Source organism: Canis lupus, chromosome 37 (assembly GCF_011100685.1).
Source record: "Canis lupus familiaris isolate Mischka breed German Shepherd chromosome 37, alternate assembly UU_Cfam_GSD_1.0, whole genome shotgun sequence".
Lineage (NCBI taxonomy): Eukaryota > Metazoa > Chordata > Mammalia > Carnivora > Canidae > Canis > Canis lupus.
The window spans coordinates 11377316-11399557 of NC_049258.1; the positions used below are offsets into that span (position 1 = coordinate 11377316).

General features: G+C 35.1%; 1 protein-coding gene across 1 annotated transcript in view; it reads left to right on the top strand.

The window, feature by feature from the left end:
• The window catches only part of BMPR2 (bone morphogenetic protein receptor type 2), a 197819-nt gene extending 176453 nt beyond the window's left edge, over nt 1-21366 (top strand). The window contains exons 11-13 of the mRNA XM_038585397.1: nt 6937-7109; nt 10357-11636; nt 13846-21366. Of these exons, the coding sequence (XP_038441325.1) occupies nt 6937-7109; nt 10357-11636; nt 13846-14096 (1704 nt within the window). The 3' untranslated portion in view covers nt 14097-21366. The remainder of the gene's footprint in view (nt 1-6936; nt 7110-10356; nt 11637-13845) is intronic.
• Nucleotides 21367-22242: the final 876 nt, after the last annotated feature.

Sequence of the window (22242 nt, forward strand, 5' to 3'; positions counted from 1 at the left end):
TTCTTTTTTTCTGGCTCTTTTTTATAGTTTTTATCTTTATTGCTATTCTCCAATTGATGAGAAGTTGCTTTCCTATTCTTTTGTCCATTGTTTCCTTCTTCTTTTGAGCATATCTCAACTCTTTTTTCTAGTAACTGTATCATCATCTGTATTGCCTCAGGGACAATTCCTTTAATATCTTTTTTCTGTGAATGGGGTATACATTCTTGGGTATTTTGTATGCTTTGTAATTTTGTAAAGTCTGGACATTTTAAATATCCTGATGAGCAAAAAGAAAACAAAAGAAAAAAAAGAAAAGATAAGAAAATACTCTCCAGGTCTTTGCAGATTGGCTTTGTGTTGGGGCCCTCCTTGAACATTTATCCAGACCCCTTACAATTCTGCTGTAGCCTTTACTTTCAGCTAGCACTGAGTTTAAAGACCAGCCTGTTAGGAAAACTTATGGTCCTCTCTGAGCATGCATCCCTCCCTGGATGTGTGCGTGGAAGTTTCCTCATGCATGCAGTTTTTCAAAACTTTCATTCCCCAAAGTGTATCACATCCCAGCCTTTCCTCCCTCACTTTCAGCATTTCTGTTGTGTGGTTCAGTTGTTGCATGTTACCCCAGGCTGTAACACTTGTTTGTTTGGCTTTCAGTGATCTCAAGGAATGTTTTCACTTGGTCATATCTACTTCTCTCTTCTGAGAGAGTTCTAAGTTAGGCAGAATAAAGACAGGCCTCTTTCTTTGGTTCTTCAGGGAATTCATAGACATGTCAAAACAGACAATGTAATTCCTTGGGAACAATATGACTTTCTTCCCTCTGGGACTAGGTACCCACATGGAGAAGACAGGCTGCCATCTTCATATTTTATTCAGTTGCTCCAAACATTTAACTAACTTCTAGAGCTTCAGTAAGGTTGATTTTGACAGTTTTTACCAGGATTTTTGGTACTTCTGTGAAAGAATGTCCACTGGTCTCCTCTCTCTGCCATCTTCACTAATGTCCTCATACAGTGAGGTGGGAAATATTCTTCTCTCTTTGATTTTCTGGGGAGAATTGGCATTATCTCCTTGAATGTTTGATAGAATTAGTGAAGCCATCTAGGCCTGGATTTTTCTTTGTGGGGAAGTTTTAAACTATAAATTTATAGATACAGAAACTTTTCAAGTCATCTATATTTTCTTAAGTGAGCTTTGACAGTTTGTGCCTTTGAAGGAATTTGTCCATTTCATCAAAATTGTCAAATCCTTTCTTAATATTTGTTTAAAAACCTTAAACTAACTCCCCATTGGTGACTTAATCTTCCTGTTTCTAAACAGTTTATTTCCTTAATCTTCTCTTATCTACTCTTTTACTTATTCTGGGATATTCAACATTACTTTACTTCTAGATCAATTTTGTACAACCAAATCATTATTTTTAGGACCCTCAGAATCCCATAATTAATCAACCCCTTTATATTCTCAGATTTTTCTAATTTTTCCTTTTCCCTATTTCATACTAATTTACTTCTAAATCTTTACTTGTGTAAATGATTTAGTAACCATTATTCAACTTTGTTTGGAACTTCTAATAAATTTTTCTAAGAAAAAAATCAAATTACAACTTTTATAATAGAACCCATTCATCCACTAGTAACTGGCTGTGTTATATCAGCATAGTTTAGAGGCAATCATCATAGGATAATATATAAACTTTGGAGCTATGCTGCCTGGGCTTTGGTCTTAGCTTTGCCACTTATTAGCTGTGTGCCCTAATTTCTCCTTTGGACCTCTTTCCTGCATATGAAAAGTGGGTGTGATAATAATATTTCAAATAAGAATTAAGTGAGTTAGAACACAGTCTAGTATATACTAAGAACTCAACATTTGTTAACTGTTATTATGCATCAATAATGACTCTGTCTTCAAAATGGAAACTTCTTACAGGTAGGGACTAGGGTTTCTGTTTACCAAATTTTATTCATCATCTAGGACAGCGCCTTGGTGAATGTCTTATTTTGGCAGGGGTGTGAGTAGAATGGAGGTGGGGTCTTTTTTTTTTTTTTAAGATTTTATTTATTCATGACAGAGAGAAAGGCAGAGACACAGGCAGAGGGAGAATCAGGCTCCATGCAGGGAGTCCGACGTGGGACTCGATCCTGGGACTCCAGGATCACACCCCAGGCCCAAAGCGGTGCTAAACCGCTGAGCCACCAGGGCTGCCCTGGGGTCTTTTTTGAAAAAGTGTTTTTACAAATTAGTCCCAACTATATAATGAAAAGTAACAAATACAGCCTCATTCAGTGTCTGTCTTTCCTCCAGATACAGAAAACAGCCAATATACAATTTTTAGCTGCTTGGATTTTGATGTTTCTGAGCTCTTCTGGGCAGTTGGTGAATGGGACTCTGTGCAATAGGTAGTGCTCTGTTTTGTAAAGAAAAGGGTCTCTTTCAGTTTTGTGTGGAAAGTCATCCACATCTTTGCTTTAGAAAGATTTGTGTGTATACTTCATTGTATTACACTTCATGTTTAGTAATTAAGAGCAAGAATGAAACTGTAAATTTGTGTGGTATATGGTAGGTATGTGCTTGAATTAAAAAGTAATAAAGTTTCTCTGAAAGAATACCCAAGAAATTGGTCACATTTGTTGCCTATAGACAGGGAAAATGGGTGATTGGTGGATAGGAATGGAAGGGAGATTATATTCTCTTTCTGACCTTTTGAATTTATTGGCATATCCATATATTACCTATTCAAAAAATTAATTAAATGCATGTAGTCAAAATTCAAAGAATTCAAACAATAAAAAATTATTTTTAGCAATACAAAAAATATGCCCTGAAAACATCCACTCACCCTAGCCATCTAAAAGGCCCTTCAAAGAAACAACCATTGTTACATTCCTTTTGTAGACTTCAGAAATTTCTATGGATTACATGATTCTATGTTTTTATATCCTTTTCTAATATATAGATGGGAATTACTTCATCCACTTACCTTACTATTTTTACTTAGCAATTGGGAACATATACATCTTCCTAATTCTTTTCATTCTGCATAGTACCCATTATACTGTAAGTTTTTAGCCAGATCCCTATTAGAGGACATGTGAGTGGTTTCCAGCTTTTGCTGTTATAAATGATACTGCAGTGGACATCTTATACATGCATTTTTCTACAAATGTATAGCTGTGTTTGAGGAATAAATTCCTGGAAGTAGTATTAGTGAATCAGAGGATTAATACATTTAAAATTTGTTACTGATATATTACCTTCCAAATTGAGGACACGCCCAACAATAGTATATAAGTGCCTGCTTTCTCATCACCAACACTGTGTTATAAAAATATTTTTATCTTTCTTAATGTGATAGGCAAAAATTGATCTTGTTTTAATTTGTGACTAGTAACTAGTAGAGCCAAGATTTGAAGTGAGGTTCTTAAACGAGCTGTCACTCTTGCTACAAAACTGAAATATTCTTAACTACTATACTGTACTGCCTCAACATAGTAAGATTAAATATCTTTGCATATTTTATCAGGAATTTGCACTTCTTGTTTATGTCCCCTTTGTCCATATTTCTATTATGCATTTACTATAATTTTTTAAATGTCTTGTTACTACTAGCAAGCATCACAGAAATTCGGCCAAGAAATATTAAGAGATGTTAAAACTAGTGGGTGAACAGGTGAATAGAGGATTATATATTTATAGAGTCTTGAAGTATTCCCTCCATCCCAAAAATACTGATTAAAGCCTTAAAAAAAAAAACCCACTGATTGAATATAAAAGGGAAAAATGGAACTTCACAGTAGACACTGACTCAGGTATGTGATCAAGGTTAGCTTCACTAGTAATGAGACAAATCAAAATGGTGGACCACAGAAAGAGCACAGCATATCTTCTGTGATATTTTTGACAAAGTTTCAAACTTTGAATCTCACCATGAGAAAATATCAGTTAAATTGAGATTCTAAAAAGTAATTGACTGTGTCCCCTAGGTGGCTCAGTTGGTTAAGCATCTGACTCTTGATTTCAGCTCAGGTCATGATCTCAGGGTTGTGGGATGGAGCCCCACATGGAGATTCTGTGTTCAGCAGGAGTTTGCTGGAGATTCTCTCCTTCCCTCTCCCTTTACCCCACCCCCTACTCTTTTGCTGTCTCTCTCCCAAATAATAAATAAATCTTTTTTTTAAAAAAAACCTGGCCTATAATTTTCCAAAATGTCAAGTCCATGAAAGACAAGAAAAGTAAGTTTGAAATTATTTCAAAATACAAAAAGACTAGTTCATTTTATCAAACCAATATCAAAATCCACTAAGGTAAATGTATAACTAGTTCAGAGGTATATTTATTTAAAAATTTAATTGCGGGATCCCTGGGTTGCACAGCGGTTTAGCGCCTGCCTTTGGCCCAGGGCACGATCCTGGAGACCCGGGATCGAATCCCACATCGGGCTCCCGGTGCATGGAGCCTGCTTCTCTCTCTGCCTATGTCTCTGCCTCTCTCTCTCTCTTTCTGTGTGACTATCATAAATAAATAAATAAATATTTTTTAAAATAAATAAAAATAAAAATTTAATTGATTTCTGAACTTCCTCTGTTATTTTCAAATCCAAGTTAGTTTTAAATCCGTTATATATAGTTTTTTCTCAAATTTACATATTTTATATTTGGAATTCAACTACTTGCTAAAATTGATTTATAATCCCAAAGCCAGTACTCTGAATGCTTTTATGGTTATTCATAGGTATACACAGAGCAGCAAAAAGCTTTAGTTACCAGATGTACATGTTCCCAACTAAGGGCAACAAAGTGCTCTGCCTTTTTGTTTCATCTCTTACGCTATAAACTGGTATCCTTTTTGCTATTTAGTGTATTTTTCACATTTTAGGCCATTTTGTTAGTGATTTCTGGTTTAAAATAGCCCCTGTGTATAGTGCTAACATTGCTGAGTAGTGTTCATAAGCACTAGAAGGCTGTGATGTGCTTTTGAAGAAGAAAAATATGTGCTACACTTACTTTGCTAGGGGATGATGTAGAGAGAGTACTGTTGGCGTGAGCACAGTTAATAAAATGAATATCTATTTTTAAAGTTACCTTTAAACAGAAACACAAATAAAACAAGATTATGTATTGATGAGTTGATGAAAATGTTGTGGCCAGAGGCTCATCTGTATTTTCCCTAGGAACAATGGTTCAGTGTTCCCTAATTCAGCATTTACAGCAACTTTGTAGAACATGACTATCATAGATAACAGATTTAGGGATGCCTGGGTTGCTCAGTAGTTGAGTGTCTGCCTTTGGCTCAAGGCATAATTCCGGGGTTCCAGGATTGAATCCCACATCGGGCTTCCTGCATGGAGCCTGCTTCTCCCTCTACCTGTGTCTCTGCCTCTCTGTGTGTCTCTCATGAATAAATAAAATCTTAAAAAAATAATAACAGATTCAACTGTACTTCTAACATAAACACCAAACTTCTACCTCAGGGAGGTTACAGTTGCCCTCAAACTCCATATGATCAGTATCTATTCTTCAGGTTCTTCCAAATTTGAGAAATACGTAGATTATTATTTAATGAGAGGATTGTCCATTGATATCTATATCTATTGCTTAAATTTTAATTTTTACTCAATAGTCAGAGCCTAGAACATATAATAAGATAGATTTCAAAGCTCCATGTAAGGGTGCCTTAGTGACACAGTCAATTAAGCATCTATCTCTTGGTTTTGGCTCAGATCATGATCTCAGGATCATGAAATTGAACCCCATCATGAGCTCTGCCCTCAGTGTGAAGTCTGCTTTAGACTCTTTTTTTCCACTCTGCCCCTCCCCCCTCAAATAAATAAATAAATATTTTTAAAAATCGATGTAAAGTTTAGCCTTAAAAAATACAGGCTTTGGATTTGTGCTGTGGTCAGAATTGGGGAACCAGCAATGCTGCGCTGAGGCAGGCAGCTTAGAAGAGTGAAGGGATCAGGGAAGATGGTGTCAAGGGTGAGCCATGGTACAGGTATTCATTTAGCATATGCCCAGAACAAACACTATCAACTTTCCTGCAGGTTAAGATTTGTTTGTTAGAGAACACAACTCATTAGGAAAACGCTAAAAATGTTGCCAAGATAGCAGCTAACAAGGATTTTAGCTTAAAATAGGCTTGTGAGATAAAATGCTCAGATTAAGCATTTCATGGTATACATACCAAAAATGATTTGTCAGTTATCTGAAACATTAAAATTAAGTGCTATTCTACACTTTTATTTGTTTGATCTGGCAACCCTCACCTTAATTTTTTTGAAAGTGTTTTAAAGGTGCAAGAACTGTGAATATCAGCAGGTAAAAAGCTTTGAAGCTTAATAAAAACAAATCCAAAAAACAAGTCTGAAAGGAACCTGGATGACAGTTTACGAGGTGTTTTTAAAAAGAGAGTTCAACCAACTTTACCCAAAAGGGAGACTATTGTTCATTGCTGATATAGATGAGTACTACAGAACAAGACTGCTTTTGATACTATCACTGAAATTCAAAATGTCAAGCCTTTAAACTTCACAGTTAGAAATGAAGTACTCTTTACTAGGAGTAAAAAAGCTCACCTAGAGATTGAAGATAGCCTGTTACCAAAATTCCATCAAACTCAAAACTCATTTTTGAAGTAGAATTAGTAGCTGTTGATTGAAATAACAGTGAACAATGGCATAAACCTGTGACCTTGATGAACCATGTAACTTTTTACAACTGCTCACATTTTTGGCTAATTCTTTAGAAGTTAAGGTAAACCTTGCTTTGCTTACTTGTTCCTCATCTTTTGGAAAATATGACCCTTTACAAATCTCTGAAGTCCAAAATATTTTATTATAGCTGTGTAAAATGTTGGTTAAAGAAAATTGATTTTTCTTTCACCTCATGTCACTAAAAATCTCAATGCCTTTTTTTTTTTGTAAAGATATACTGTTTGACATGTACTTTATTATAGGCAGTGAGGTCACTCAAGGAGACAATCGAAGACTGTTGGGACCAGGATGCAGAGGCTCGGCTTACTGCACAATGTGCTGAGGAGAGGATGGCTGAACTTATGATGATATGGGAAAGAAACAAATCTGTGAGCCCCACAGTCAATCCCATGTCTACTGCTATGCAGAATGAGCGGTAAGACCTGGAGGGGTTTGGCATTCATCATCAGTCAGTATTGAAAATTGAAACTAAACAGAATAGAAAAAAGACTATTAAACTAATCTAATAGAGCAATGATAAATTCCTATAATCTAACATTCTAACTTTTCTTTCAATGTATCCATTTTTTTAGTGAAGATTTTTGTTTGGTATAAATGCAAGATGGAATCGGTGGGGTTTTTTTTTTATATCTCAAGATATAATAAAAGAGGTTAGTCTTTATTAATGCATCTTATTCCCTAAAATAATAAAGGCAAAACATTTTCATATTTCCAAAAGTTTATAAACACTTCTACACATACTGCCTCATCTATCATTTGTTGTTATTATTTCTCTTTCTCTTGCTTTTGTTTTTTTGATTTTTTTAGAATAAAACTATGAACTTGCCTATGTATCTAACCACTGTTTCACTAGAGACTAAGATTTCAGGCTTCCTATCCAATGCCCTATTGTAATATACTACTTTAACATGAAATAAATTAATTAGGTCTTTCCCTCCCATCATGAATATTACTTTATGAGACATTTCTTTGTTAAACTATGATTTTTGGGGGATGCCAGGGTAGCTCAGTCAGTTAAGCGTCTGCCTTCGGTCCAGGGTCCTGGGACAAAGTCCCACATCAGGCTTTCTGCTCCACCGGGAGTCTGCTTCTCTCTCTTCCTCTGCTGCTCCCCTTGCTTGTGTGCTCCCTTTTTCTCTCTCTCTCTCTCTCTCTCTCTCTCTTTCTCTTTCTCTTTCTCTTTCTCTCTCTTTCTCTCTGTCAAATGAATAAATAAAATCTTAAAAAAAAAAAAAAAAAAAAGCTATGGGGCAGCCCTGGTGGTGCAGTGGTTTAGTGCTGCCTGCAGCCTGGGGCGTGATCCTGGAGACCTGGGATCGAGTCCCACGTCGGGCTCCCTGCATGGAGCCTGCTTCTTCCTCTGCCTGTGTCTCTGCCTCTCTCTCTGTGTGTGTGTCTCTCATGAATAAATAAATAAAATCGGAAAAAAAAAAGCTATGATTTTTCATCCTAAATAAAAGTGCTTTTTAAAAAATTCCTTTAAAAAATTGAAACTTTCAGGCTGTCATCTGTGTTTCTTTGTCCCATGTTTAGGGGAAAGTTTTCCCCAAAATATGTCATTTTATTTAATTCATGTTAAAAATTTTCAGAAAAGTACCTAGGAAAGATTTACCAGAGAAAATATACTTGGTTATTGAATAATTTTTTTGCTATTTTCTATTATTCTAATCGCTAAGAGCAATTTGTGTTATGAACTATAGACCCAAAATTGGGTTTACACTGCTTGTGTTTGGATTGAACTAGCTTCAGCATGTGAAGTCTTATTCCTTATATGTCAACAAGCAAGGAAGGTAAAGACTAGCAATTCTAAATATAGATTTTCTTACTTTACACATACTTGAGGATAGCCTTCTGCTTCTACCTTCCCTGGTCTCTGTATTTTCTGTGTGCTCAAGCATGTTATTTGTACCTCTCTCAAGAGTCAGTACTTTAAGTACTTTTAAACTTTTCCTGAATGGTAAGAAGAAATCCTTGATGCAACCCTCCCTTGTGTTGACCATTTTTTGCTCCCTAAGTCATTCAGTTCTATGTTTTACATGTTTCTCATGTCTAGTCACTTCTAAAGTTTCCCCTAAGTCATGGTTCATCCCATAGTCATTCCACTCTAAGTTTCATTGTATTGAATCTTATCCCCCAGACCTCTTTTCCATGTGCTGTACAACTACTTTTTTATTCTTCACCCTCCTGCCATTCTACTTTAGCTGCTACTTTCCTCTTGTAATACTTGTATCTATTAATGTTCCCATTGTTTAGTTAAAGCTACCTCTGGCTTTTATTTTAAATAACCTAAATACGTAACACTATGATACTCAAGAACCATCTCTTTCAAGGTGTGATGATGGCTGTGAAAAACTCTTGATAAACTGGAGAGTATTTCTGAATTATTATTCCTTTATCTGAATATCACACTCTGCCTTATACTCTCAGGCTGTAGAACTTTCATTGAATGGCTCAGTTTACCCCCAGAAAGGTACATTCCATTGCTAGACAGTCTCTTAATTGAAGCATGGAAAAGCTTTGGAACAGCCTAAAAGCTTACACTCTTTTTACCATTTGGCTATTGGAACTTAACTGGTAAAGTATTTGCTGAGGCCACTATGTATCTAGGATTATAGGAGTACAAAAGAAACATATACCCACTTGTGAACCTTTATGTCTGGTTGTGCAGGTATACAGTTCATAAAGATATATTTGGTAATGTTATAAAACTATAGAGAAGGGATCCCTGGGTGGCTCAGCGGTTTAGCACCTGCCTTTGACCCAGGGCGCGATCCTGGAGTCCCGGGATCAAGTCCCGCGTCAGGCTCCTGGCATGGAGCCTGCTTCTCCCTCTGCATGTGTCTCTGCCTCTTTCTCTCTCTCTATGTCTATCATGAATAAATAAATAAAATCTTAAAAAAAAAACTATAGAGGAGATTTTTTTAATTAACTCTTCTAAATGAAAATAATGGACATTTATGAAAATCCTATCTAGATCCACCTAAGTTTTTCAGTAGTCTTTTTTTAGTAGTCTTAATTAATATAAAACTAGCATTTAGGGCAGTGCAGGTGGCTCAGCAGTTTAGCGCCACCTTCAGCCCAGGGCCTGATCCTGGAGACCCAGGATTGAGTCCCACATCAGACTCCCTGCATGGAGCCTGCTTCTCCCTCTGCCTGTGTCTCTGCCTCTCTGTGTGTGTGTGTCTCTCATGAATAAATAAAATCTTTAAAAAATTATTAAAAGAATTAAAAATAAAACTAGCATTTAGGGGCGCCTGGGTGGTTCAGTGGTTAAGTGTCTGCCTTTGACTCAGGTAATGATCTCAGGGTTTAGGATCAAGCCCACCCTCCACCACCACCCCCATCCCTCACTCCCCTGCACTCTGAACTCAAGGAGGAGTCTGTTTCTCTCTCTCCCTTTGCCCTCCCCCCCCCCAGCTCCTGCTCTCTCTCTTGCACTCTCTCTCTGTCATATAAATAAATTTATATTTTTTAAAACCTAGCATTTAGCAAGTTATTAATTGACACTTGATTATGTGATCACAGTTTTTAAATAACCTCTAGTATGTGGTTAAGAATAAAATAAAAAGCAGTTCTTATTTTAAAATCAGAGATATTAAACTTGGAGAGTCAGTTTGTCATAAATGTACATTCTCAATGTGGCACTTTTTTCTTTCTTTAAGCAACCTGTCACACAATAGGCGTGTGCCAAAGATTGGCCCTTATCCAGATTATTCTTCTTCCTCATACATTGAAGACTCCATCCATCATACTGACAGCATTGTGAAGAATATTTCCTCCGAGCATTCGATGTCTAGCACACCTTTGACTATAGGGGAAAAGAACCGGAACTCAATTAACTATGAACGGCAGCAAGCACAAGCTCGAATCCCTAGCCCTGAAACAAGTGTCACCAGCCTGTCCACTAACACAACAACCACAAACACCACTGGCCTCACTCCAAGCACTGGCATGACCACTATATCTGAGATGCCATATTCAGATGAAACCAATCTGCATGCCACAAATGTTTCACAGCCAATTGGGCCAACCCCTGTCTGCTTACAACTTACAGAAGAAGACTTGGAGACCAATAAGCTGGACCCAAAAGAAGTTGATAAGAACCTCAAGGAAAGTTCTGATGAGAATCTCATGGAGCATTCTCTTAAACAGTTCAGTGGACCAGACCCACTGAGCAGTACCAGTTCTAGCTTGCTTTACCCACTTATAAAACTTGCAGTAGAGGTGACTGGACAGCAGGACTTCACACAAGCTGCAAATGGCCAAGCATGTTTAATTCCTGATGTTCCACCCGCTCAGATCTATCCTCTCCCCAAGCAGCAAAACCTTCCTAAGAGACCTACTAGTTTGCCTTTAAACACCAAAAATTCAACAAAGGAGCCCCGGCTGAAATTTGGCAGCAAGCACAAATCAAACTTGAAACAAGTAGAAACTGGAGTTGCCAAGATGAATACAATCAATGCTGCAGAACCTCATGTGGTGACAGTCACCATGAATGGTGTAGCAGGTAGAAACCACAGTGTTAACTCCCATGCTGCCACTACCCAGTATGTTAACGGGGCAGTACCATCTGGCCAGGCAGCTAACACAGTGGTACATAGGGGCCAAGAAATGCTGCAGAATCAATTCGTTGGTGAGGATACCCGACTGAATATTAATTCCAGTCCTGATGAACATGAACCTTTGCTGAGACGAGAGCAGCAGGCTGGCCATGATGAAGGTGTTCTGGATCGTCTTGTGGACAGGAGGGAACGGCCACTGGAAGGTGGCCGAACTAATTCCAATAACAACAACAGTAATCCATGTTCAGAGCAAGATGTTCTTACACAGGGTGTTCCAAGCACAGTAGCAGATCCTGGACCATCAAAGCCCAGGAAAGCACAGAGGCCCAATTCTCTGGATCTTTCAGCCACAAATGTCCTTGATGGCAGTGGTTTGCAGTGTAAGTGAAAGAATCATTTAATCTCTCCTTCCTGTCTTTTGGGACTATTTAATTACTCATTTTTACCACTTTTGGAAATAAAATAAGCCACTTAGTTGGACCTCAAAAGTAATCAGACTATTGTAAAGAAAAAGAACGTGTTGTTGATAATTAGTCAATGTCACAATAGAATAATTACCAACTTAATGCATGCCTTATGCAGCTGCTGATTCATAATGCAGTTCATGAACTTGCTGTGAATGGTTGAGAATAAGTAAATACCAGTTTAAAAGCTCCAGGTAAAATGAGGTCAGAATTTTTGAAACAGTTGTTAAATATATTGATATTTATTATATACATATTTAGGTTTTATCACACTAACCTTAACCTTAAAAGTCCAGAAAAAATGCAGAAAAAGTCATTATAAAAAAACTAAAGTTGTTCTTGGGGTTTTTTTAGTGTCATCTTTTTCCTTTTTTTTTTTTTTTAAATAAATTTATTTTTTATTGGTGTTCAATTTGTCAACATACAGAATAACACCCAGTGCTCATCCCATCCAGTGCCCGCCACCCAGTCATCCCCACCCCCCACCCACCTCCCCTTCCACCACCCCTAGTTCGTTTCCCAGAGTTAGGAGTCTTTCATGTTCTGTCTCCCTTTCTGATATTTCCCACTTATTTTTTCTCCTTTCCCCTTTATTCCCTTTCACTATTTTTTATATTCCCCAAATGAATGAGACCATATAATGTTTGTCCTTTTCCGATTGACTTACTTCACTCAGCATAATACCCTCTAGTTCCATCCACGTCGAAGCAAATGGTGGGTATTTGTCGTTTCTAATGGCTGAGTAATATTCCATTGTATACATAAACCACATCTTTTTTATCCATTCATCTTTTGATGGACACCAAGGCTCCTTCCACAGTTTGGCTATTATGGACGTTGCTGCTATAAACATCGGGGTGCAGGTGTCCCGGCGTTTCATTGCATCTGTATCTTTGGGGTAAATAAATCCCCAGCAGTGCAATTGCTGGGTCATAGGGCAGATCTATTTTTAATTCTTTGAGGAACCTCCACACAGTTTTCCAGAGTGGCTGCGCCAGTTCACATTCCCACCAACAGTGCAAGAGGGTTCCCCTTTCTCCGCATCCTCTCCAACATTTGTGGTTTCCTGCCTTGTTAATTTTCCCCATTCTCACTGGTGTGAGGTAGTATCTCATTGTGGTTTTGATTTGTATTTCCCTGATGGCAAGTGATGCGGAGCATTTATGTTGGCCATGTGTATGTCTTCCTCTGTGAGATTTCTTTTTCGAGAGTTATGTTTTGAGCCTTTTATATGCCTATAGCACTGTTCCATGGTTCCCCTAGAAATCTAAACAAATAACTTGATACTTGGTTTCTGGCTCTAAAGGGATTGTAACACAAGATAGGAGAGCTCACCAAAATCTTTAACAGTCATCATTATACAGAATAATTTCTCTTTTAGATTGACTGATAGCACTTTTAGAAAAAAAGTCATATTTTATAGTTGTCAAGAACTATAAAATGGCCTGAAAGGATTCAGCTCTCAAAATTAATCAGTAGAAGGGCACTTGGCTGGCTCAGTCAGTGGAGCATGCAATTTGACCTTGGGGTGGTGAGTTCAAGCTCCATGTTGGGCCTAGAGCTGATTTAAAAAAAAAAAAAAAACAGTAGAATCTAACCCCTTGCTTGAGTGGCTTTAATTATAAATTGATTGACATACCCTATAGCAGGGCTCCATAGCAATAAAATGTCTTGTCAAGTATGGGAAAGAGAAATTACTAGAAAATTTATACTGTAGTATTTATGTCATTCTTCTGAAAATATTATATGCCAGATACCTTTAAAATTTGATCTGCTTTGAACATTAAGTAGAATGATTAAATGTATTTTGCCAAGTTGGGACCACTACAACAACTAAAGGATTTGAGAATACATCTGAGAACCTTTCATTTTCTCCTCTGTTTTTGCTTGCCTAATAGAATAATCCAACCAGTTATGAAAACAGTTGGGCTTAAAGAGTCTCAAAATAAATTGGTTAAGTTTTGCCTAGAAAATAATTGCCTGGCATCATGAATTTCAAGTAGTGTCTACTAATAAATACCTCCTGCAGATATTAGCTTAATCCGTTTTTGAGTTACAACCCTAATTTTTTTTACCAATTAAGTTTCTTTATATATAGTTTATTTTTCTATCCTTTTATTTCCAGTAGGTGAGTCAACACAAGATGGAAAATCGGGATCTGGTGAAAAGATCAAGAAACGTGTGAAAACTCCCTATTCTCTTAAGCGGTGGCGCCCCTCCACCTGGGTCATTTCCACTGAACCACTGGACTGTGAGGTCAACAACAATGGCAGTGACAGAGCAGTTCATTCCAAATCCAGCACCGCAGTTTACCTTGCAGAAGGAGGCACTGCCACAACTATGGTGTCTAAAGATATAGGAATGAACTGTCTGTGAAATATTTTCAAGCCTTTGGAGTGAAATTATTTTTTGCATCATTTAAATGTGCAGAAGACATTTAAAAGAAACTGCTTTATCTTCCTGTCAGTATCCCCTCTCACCCCTGCAACAGGACTTGCTTTAAATAGATTTCAGCTATGCAGAAAAATTTAGCTTATGCTTCCATATTTTTTAATTTTGTTTTTTTAAGTTTTGCACTTTTGTTTAGTCTCATTAAAGTTATATTTGTCTGTTATGACCACAGAATTATATGTGTGTGTATCAAAAGTGGTCTCAAAATATTTTTTTAAGAAAAAAAGCAAAAACAGTGTATTGCTGATAATCAGTTTGGACCAGTTTCTAAAGGTCATTAAAACAGAAGCAAATTAAGACAGGTTTGACTGCAGTGGTGTCTGATATCCATGTTTTATTTCTGGGCACAAGCTAGTTTATATGTTGAACTGTTCCTGAACATATTATCTGTTGGACATTCTTTTCTCTTGTGTTTTGTTTGAATGTGCAATAGTCTATAGTCCACAAATAAACTTTCTTGTAAGCTCTCTTCCTAACAGAGCACACATTCTTCCATAATAAGTACATTTTTCTGTCCCTCCCCCCCATACAGGTCAGTTCTATGGCAGTGATTTTTGCACAAGAGAAAGCAGCTACCTGATTTCTTGCTTTCTCTCTCCTTATGGAGAATGCAGAAACGTTGTCTCAAAGGGCTCTAAAGAAAGAACTACCAAAACCTAATTTGAAATGCCATTTCTTTTAACCTTCCAAGTCCTAAATGTTTCTTTCCAGGCATTTTAATAAACATATTTGGTTCTGGTTTTTGGAAGTTCATAAGAGAGCATAGAACAAAGTAGACAAGTCAAATATTAACTTTCTTCATTTTATTTTATTTTTATATGTATGTTCATGTTCCATATTCATTTATTTAAAAAGCACATTTTTATCAGAAAACTTATAGAGCTATACTTATATGGAATTTTTAAGTAGGTAGATGGTTAAGACTATATAGTGTTATAGCCTTCATTATCTGAATAGGCCATCTTTGATTCAAAATTACATTTCCTATTTAAAATAACTTCAAAAGTAATTCATAGTTTTGAACCAGTAATATCTTTTTATTCTCTTCCCAAACAAAGCCTGGTGACTTACCTGAAAATGAGTCTTCTTCCCATGACCTAAAACACTGTGTGGAAAAATCATTCATCTGGCATGCCAAATCCCTGTGGAAGGAAGGATTGCTGCCAAACCTATCATTTTTGAGCAGACTGAGGCTTACCTCTCTTTTTTCAAAACTGTTTCTCCACTAATCATATCTTCATAATTTGTCTTTTGGCCAGCTTTTCATATGATCTTTAATATGTGAGCAGCATTTATTATTTACATTATATTACAGTATACTTTTTAGTGATAACATGTTATGTATCCTTCAAGTCATATTGTTTTTTTTAAAACAGCTTCCTTTGCTTCTTTCGTTACTGATAATTATTTCTAAACAACAACCTCAGCATGTTTTTTTTTTTAAATAAAGCACTTTATGTCAAATAAGGGACTTTTTTTATAAGCACAAATTATTTTCTATCAATTTGCAAACAGTGATGATCTCACTTAATTTTTCCAGATTCTCAGAGTACTTAATAGATGTTATTTAACTAAGTTCTAAGATTTCTCTGGAAGATAGAAAGCTAAGAGAAAACACAAACCCCCATATTCTTGCTTTTAGGTTATTATCTCTTGAACAATATTTTCTCACTCATATTCCTCTGTCTTCATCATTTAACTAAAGATAACATTAATTTCCCAATTTGCTGTCCAAAATATTTGTAACTTACTATATAAGCCTTCTGTTTTTTGCCATCTACTATGATCCTATGAGTTAGATATTACAACACTTAACATTTATTCTGATGGATGGCTGAACACAGTTTTGAATTTTTAGAATTAAGATTATCTTTCTAGTGCCCAGGACTTCCACTTGTTTTGTTTTATTGGCCCTTCTCTTGATTCAGGTCCTTATGGCATAATTCTTCTGTCTATGTAACAAATTATTTATATCTTCCCCACCAAACTTGCACTTAGTTCCCTTGCCTTTAAATGTTTTTGAACTGCATTTCATTTTTTTCAAACATTTGTAGGATATCTTTGAATTAAAGTAAATTATATTCCTTCTCCAGTTGAAAGCATTGAGGATAAATGACCATTTGAGGTCTAACTGATCTTTTCCTGACAGAAGAGTTACCTTATGTTCTACTTTACTTTGTGTTTAGGCTAGTTGGTTGTAATTTTTCCAGCATCTTTTTTTTTCTTGATGTTTAATAATAAAATGCTTTCAAGAATTAACATACCAAATTAAAGGAATCCTTATAAGTTCTCCATTTCATGCAAGCATATTTAAAACAAATAATTTTTTCCTAGTTTTTTAGTAGATTCTTTAAAAATAGGAAAAGCCAAAAGTGTAGATCACTTTAATAAATTTTAAATTAAATTGTACATCAGACTGATTTAGAATCTGTAATATATAAGCAAGCAAAATTACTTAAAATACTTGGTAATTTCATTCATCTAATAATGTTTCTTAAAGCTAATATTTAACTGCTAGCACAATATTTTGCATGTAGAAAAGCATTTGGATCCTTTGAATAAAGGCCATTTAATGAAAAAGATATTAAAACTCATTTTGCTAGTTTAACAACCTTAAAAGCATCATAATAGGTAATCAAATACTAATATTAATTCCCTGAACCATCTTAATTGTATGTCAGAACTAAATCATTGAAAGAATTTGATCTGAATTGGATTTAGACAAAATTTATTTAATTATAATTACTAACAATATCCTCCCTTCATAAAATCATAATTTGGGGGGAAGACCAATATCAGTGTAAAATGTTATGAAAAGGCACAGGAATTAAATAATACTAATTGATGACTTGTTATATACTGAATGCTGGTATCTATATACACAATCTCTTTTAATCCTCATAGCAACCATTTAAGGATTTTAGTTAATATTCCCACTTTACAGATTGAGGAAATTGAAGCTAAGAAAGCTAAGTCATTTGCCCAAGTTCCACATCCTAGTAATAGAGAAAGCTGGATTTTAACCTGGGTGTGCCTCTCCACATCTCTCTCATCTACACCACACTGCCTACACAATGTATGACAGGATATGTAATATATGACATGTTGTAAGAAATTCAGTCATTACACTCCAGCACAATTGTGGCTTGTATACAAGCCAAACCAGATATCTTAATGACTTTAGAAGTCAGGCGAACAAGAGACATGTAGACATGTCTATGCTGAGTGTTGCTTGAGAAATAATTAATAATTCAGATAAAATTCAATCCCACATTTGCCATCATGAATCCTAAAATTATTTCAGTTCTCTTCACTCCTGATATTCTTACATTGTAGAACTAAAAGATAAAGTAAACTTTAAGGGGAAGTGAAGGTGGCTTGTGGGAACAAAGACTTTCCACTAAATTGATTCCATACTTGATTTGGAGGAATTAATTTAACATGGATTTTAAGTCTCATCAATCCTTTGACTGCATCTTGAAAATTTCTGCTTGTAGTGATGCAGAAAATTTTAGTAATCCAGAAAACTAATAATTGAAGAGGACATAGGAAAGATACAAGGATAAGATCTTTTTTTATAAAGCAGTCTCAATAGCTTCCTTGCATGGACCCACTTATTCCAGAAAATATACGTTGGTTCTGAATATAAAAATAATTAAAGAGAGGTGGGAACACTCAAGTAACTGTGTTTCAGTGGGAATTGTCACAAAATTTGGGAAGTATTTTTATTTAAAATATTCTTTAAAAAACTAAATAAAATATTTTCAAGTTTGGCGTCTAAAGCCAAGTAGAATACCTGGTAGATTATAGTTATTTACTGAACTTTCCATTCTCAAAGTCATTTACAATGGAAAAATATTTCAATAAACTTTTTGTTTCTTTTTAAAATATTTATGGAAATGAATATTTCATTGGAAATATTCATTGACCTTGAGATTACATTGTATTCCTATACAATCCTTTATAAATTTATGTTGAACTTGCTACCAGTTATGTGCAGGTTATTGCATAACTATTCACAGATCGCTTTATATATTACTTTATCTTCCAAGCTAACTTATTAGAATTGGTACACACGTTAGTTGATTTTCTAGACCTGTTATTCCAGAAATTGTGTAACACTCCCACATACACCCCAGGAGTTTTTTTTTTTTTTTTCAGATTGAGTTGTTTCTAAATATACTTTTTACTGTCAGTTTGCTCTTCAGCAGATAAGATTGCATCTTAACTTCTAGGTTCTGAACTATGCAAATGTCAGCCAAAACTACCTTACATGATCCACTCTTAAATATACTCCTTGATCTAGTAAATCTGGCAAAACATTGTTTGAGCTAGTTACACAAATGTTATTATCAAAAGAAGGCTTTTCTATAGTTTCTCAGATTAAACTAACATAGAAGAAAAGAGGAAATCTCAGGGTGCTCTGGTGCACCTACACATTACTTGCCTTCAATCACCTTTTAGTTTGTGTCTGACTCACTCTATCCCTCGGTTATCTGACTTGCAATCTTCCGTGTCAGGAAGAGTTTCTTCATGTCTATTCTGTTTCCCTCCTATTTCATTTTATGTGTATTTGTCTCCTCCAGCAGTAAAAAAAAGAGAGCAGTTGGCCGTCTTCTTGGCCAGTATTGTTATTTTTCATTATGCTTCAGGCTTCTCAATTAACATCTAAGTCTCAGTTCTTCAGACAAAATTGCTTTGGTTCCCTTAACATTTCTTTCTCAGCCCTATTTTAATAACTATTTATACTTAAGAACACCTAAAATTATATTTTATGTTATATTCAAATTCATTACTGCAATTAAGTAATAATAGTTCTGTAGGCTAGAATTGAGAATTCAGATGTTACCATTTGATGATGGATCCAACCATCAGATTGTCAGAAAATCAGCACTTAATTTAAGTTTTGTATTATCTAACATTTTCTATTAAATTGTTGAGTTTTATGATTTTTATATTCTCATTAGTCATAACTAAAAAGCCATGCATACAGAATTGTATATAATTTTGCCATTACAATTTTTTGACCTATATTGCAGCAAGCTTAGCATTGTGATCAAGGCACAACATTTTACATATTTCTTTGTATCAAATATTAAACAAAAATGCAAGATTAACTTTCAAAACAAACCATACAATAATCAGGTATTATCTGTGAACATTTTTGCAGACCACTTTTGAAATGCTTATTATTTTGCAACATAGACTGGACTGTAACAACTTTCATTTAAATTTTAAGTGGCTGGTTAAAGTTGAGTGTTTGTGCATATAAAGAAAAATATAGGATTTTATCTCATGGCTAATGCATTTGAAAGTAAATAATTCAGAGGATTTAATGCTGTGTATTAAAATTAGACCCAAATAAATCTATCATATCTTAAAAATTCCAATTCCGTTATTACTGTGATGTTCATAGTGTTACTATCAATTGTGGTGACATTCTTTTTTTTAAACTTAATTTTCAACCCAGATTCTAAAATTTGGGTAAGAGAGAAGAAATCTTTAGAAATAAATCACATCACTAGGGCATCCAGTTTATGATTGAATTTTTAAACAAATTACTGTATTTTAAACTACAACTTTTAAAAAATGTTTCAAAAGGCAGCATGTAGGATTTTTGCATTTTATTTGTACTTCTAGATTTCAGAAACATCTTCATGTTTTAGACTCACTCTATAGACATAATATTACTTAAAAACTCAGGGCCCTTTTCATCCCTTTGCACATGAGAAACTTTAATTGATAGCAAACAAGCAATTAGTCCAGTTGAATATTTAAAGTGTTTGTTGCACATACAGTTCACTTAATGTTTCATCTTATGATTTGACTTAATTTGCATAGACATAATATCATATTTCATTAATCATAAAAACTTGCCCAGTTCCATAATTACTGAATAGAGGGAAATGACTCAACTAATTGGCTACGTGTTGCAGCCTATTTAGGCCTTTAGAGTTGAAGCACCATCTTACAACCATTTCTCATTGGGTAAATGGTTATACACGATGGGACAAATCATTTCATTTTGCTTTGTTTTTTAATGGGAGAACTTAGTTAAGCTGTTCCCCTGAGATAAAATTTTCATGAAGTAATTTAACATTATAAAACTCTCTTCTAAAAGTGAATTAATGAGCTTATAGCTTTAGTTCTAGTTTGGATGGTTTTGAAAAGGTAACCTATGGTAAGCTATTTATCACCTTGTCAGATCCAAATAGAATTTTTCCTTCAATCAGACAAGTCCAAGCTCCAAACTGATATGCTATATACTTAAAATCCTAGCAGTGAAGTTATTTGTAACCAGTCTCTTGTCTCAGGCTCTCCACCATATTACCAACCCTCTTACATATGATAGGGAAACACTTCTAAAGAAGCTTAATAGTAAGAAAACTAAATTACTAAAAGATGCAATTCAAAGATAGGTTCTGGTTAAAGTTGAATTGCTTGGCTTCTGTGGCTTTTCTTTTTCTTGTCACATTTATTTATTGAAAGTTTTTGTATGCCTTATTGTCATGTTTCCATGGAAATTATATTGTGTAAGTGTTTGTATAAGCTGGAATCATCCTTAATTTTCTGTTGATAATTTTTCAAATGAAGATAAGTGGATAATTGTAAAGTACACTAACTCTTAGGGTGTTGTAGTAGCTGAAACATGGAGATGTGTAGCTGCCATGCTTTTTCTGAATGGACAGGAGAAACATAAGCTACAGAGTATTCATTTCTGAGGATGCTTTTCTGGAATAAGAAAGGCTGAAAAATATTGGCAATTCCTCAGAACCCTCTTTCTTGTTAACGGGTATCTTTTGTTGGTGTGTTTTGCTCTACATTACAGATAGAATATCATATGAATTTATGAATAATTACTTTCAGTTATTTTGCTTTTGTAAAAGCTGTCTGAGACCTTGCTATGCTGTATAAGTTGTGTTTGATGGATCAGTGTGAGTATGAAATAAAGCAAATCACTTTTCTTTTGTATTATCTATGGATGCCACTATGAAAGCTGACATTAAGCCACTAAAGAGTTTTTTATGAATAATTGTAAGTAAATGCTTTGATATATATAAACCTAAATAAAAAGATTGTATTGCTACAGAGACATTGGAGAAGGAGATTTTAAGACAGTTCTTTAGGTTTAAAAAAAGGCTTGCTGTAAAATGGTGCATTATTCCATTTATTAAAGATCATATTAATGACAACAGTAATTGTATCTTTTGATTTTATTAGGTCACCAGAAATTATGACTGTTAGTGTGATATTTTAGGTATTTTGCACCAGAATAGTAAATATTCTAATATATTCACTACTCAGTATAATACATTAAAAAAAAAACAACTAACATTAGAATAATAGTTGCACACTTTCTGTATACCAGGCACTGTGATAGTTATTCAGCATATGTTGATAACTCTCATAGCAATCCTATAAAATACATATTGTCCTCATTTTAAAAATTAAGAAACTGTGGCACAGGGAAGTTAAATATCTTGTCCAAAGCCACAGAACTGGCAAAAATGAGATTCTAGTGTATTTTCCATTTTGCTTTGAACCACAGTTTTTTTAAAAAAAGATTTTATTTATTCATGAGAGACACTGAGAGAGAGAGACATAGGCAGAGGTAGAAGCGAGTTCCCCATGGGGAGCCCGATGTGGGACTCAATCCCCAGACCTCAGAATCACGCCCTGAGCCAAAGGTAGACGTTCAACTGAGCCATCTAGGGGTCCCTAAAGTATAGTTTTAAATCTCTGGTTATGGCAAGAGAATTCAAAAATAAAAGCAAAATTGGCCCATTGGTAAAAAGAATAGCCAGGAACATACATGAAAAAAATTTGCATTTACTAAAAAGCTGACAGGTACCAAAACACCTATCTCTATTGACCCAACATTGTGTTTGTACTAAACATCTTCAAATAATCTTCTAAGTTAGATCTTTTATTTTTAGAAATCCTTGTTAAAATGCAATATGAGTTTGTGAAGGCAACATATTATTTTTGACTCTAGATGAATTCAATGTATTAGGTAAGTGTCCCGGAACAGAATCCTGTATAAATCCACAGGACATCCATGTTTTAAAAG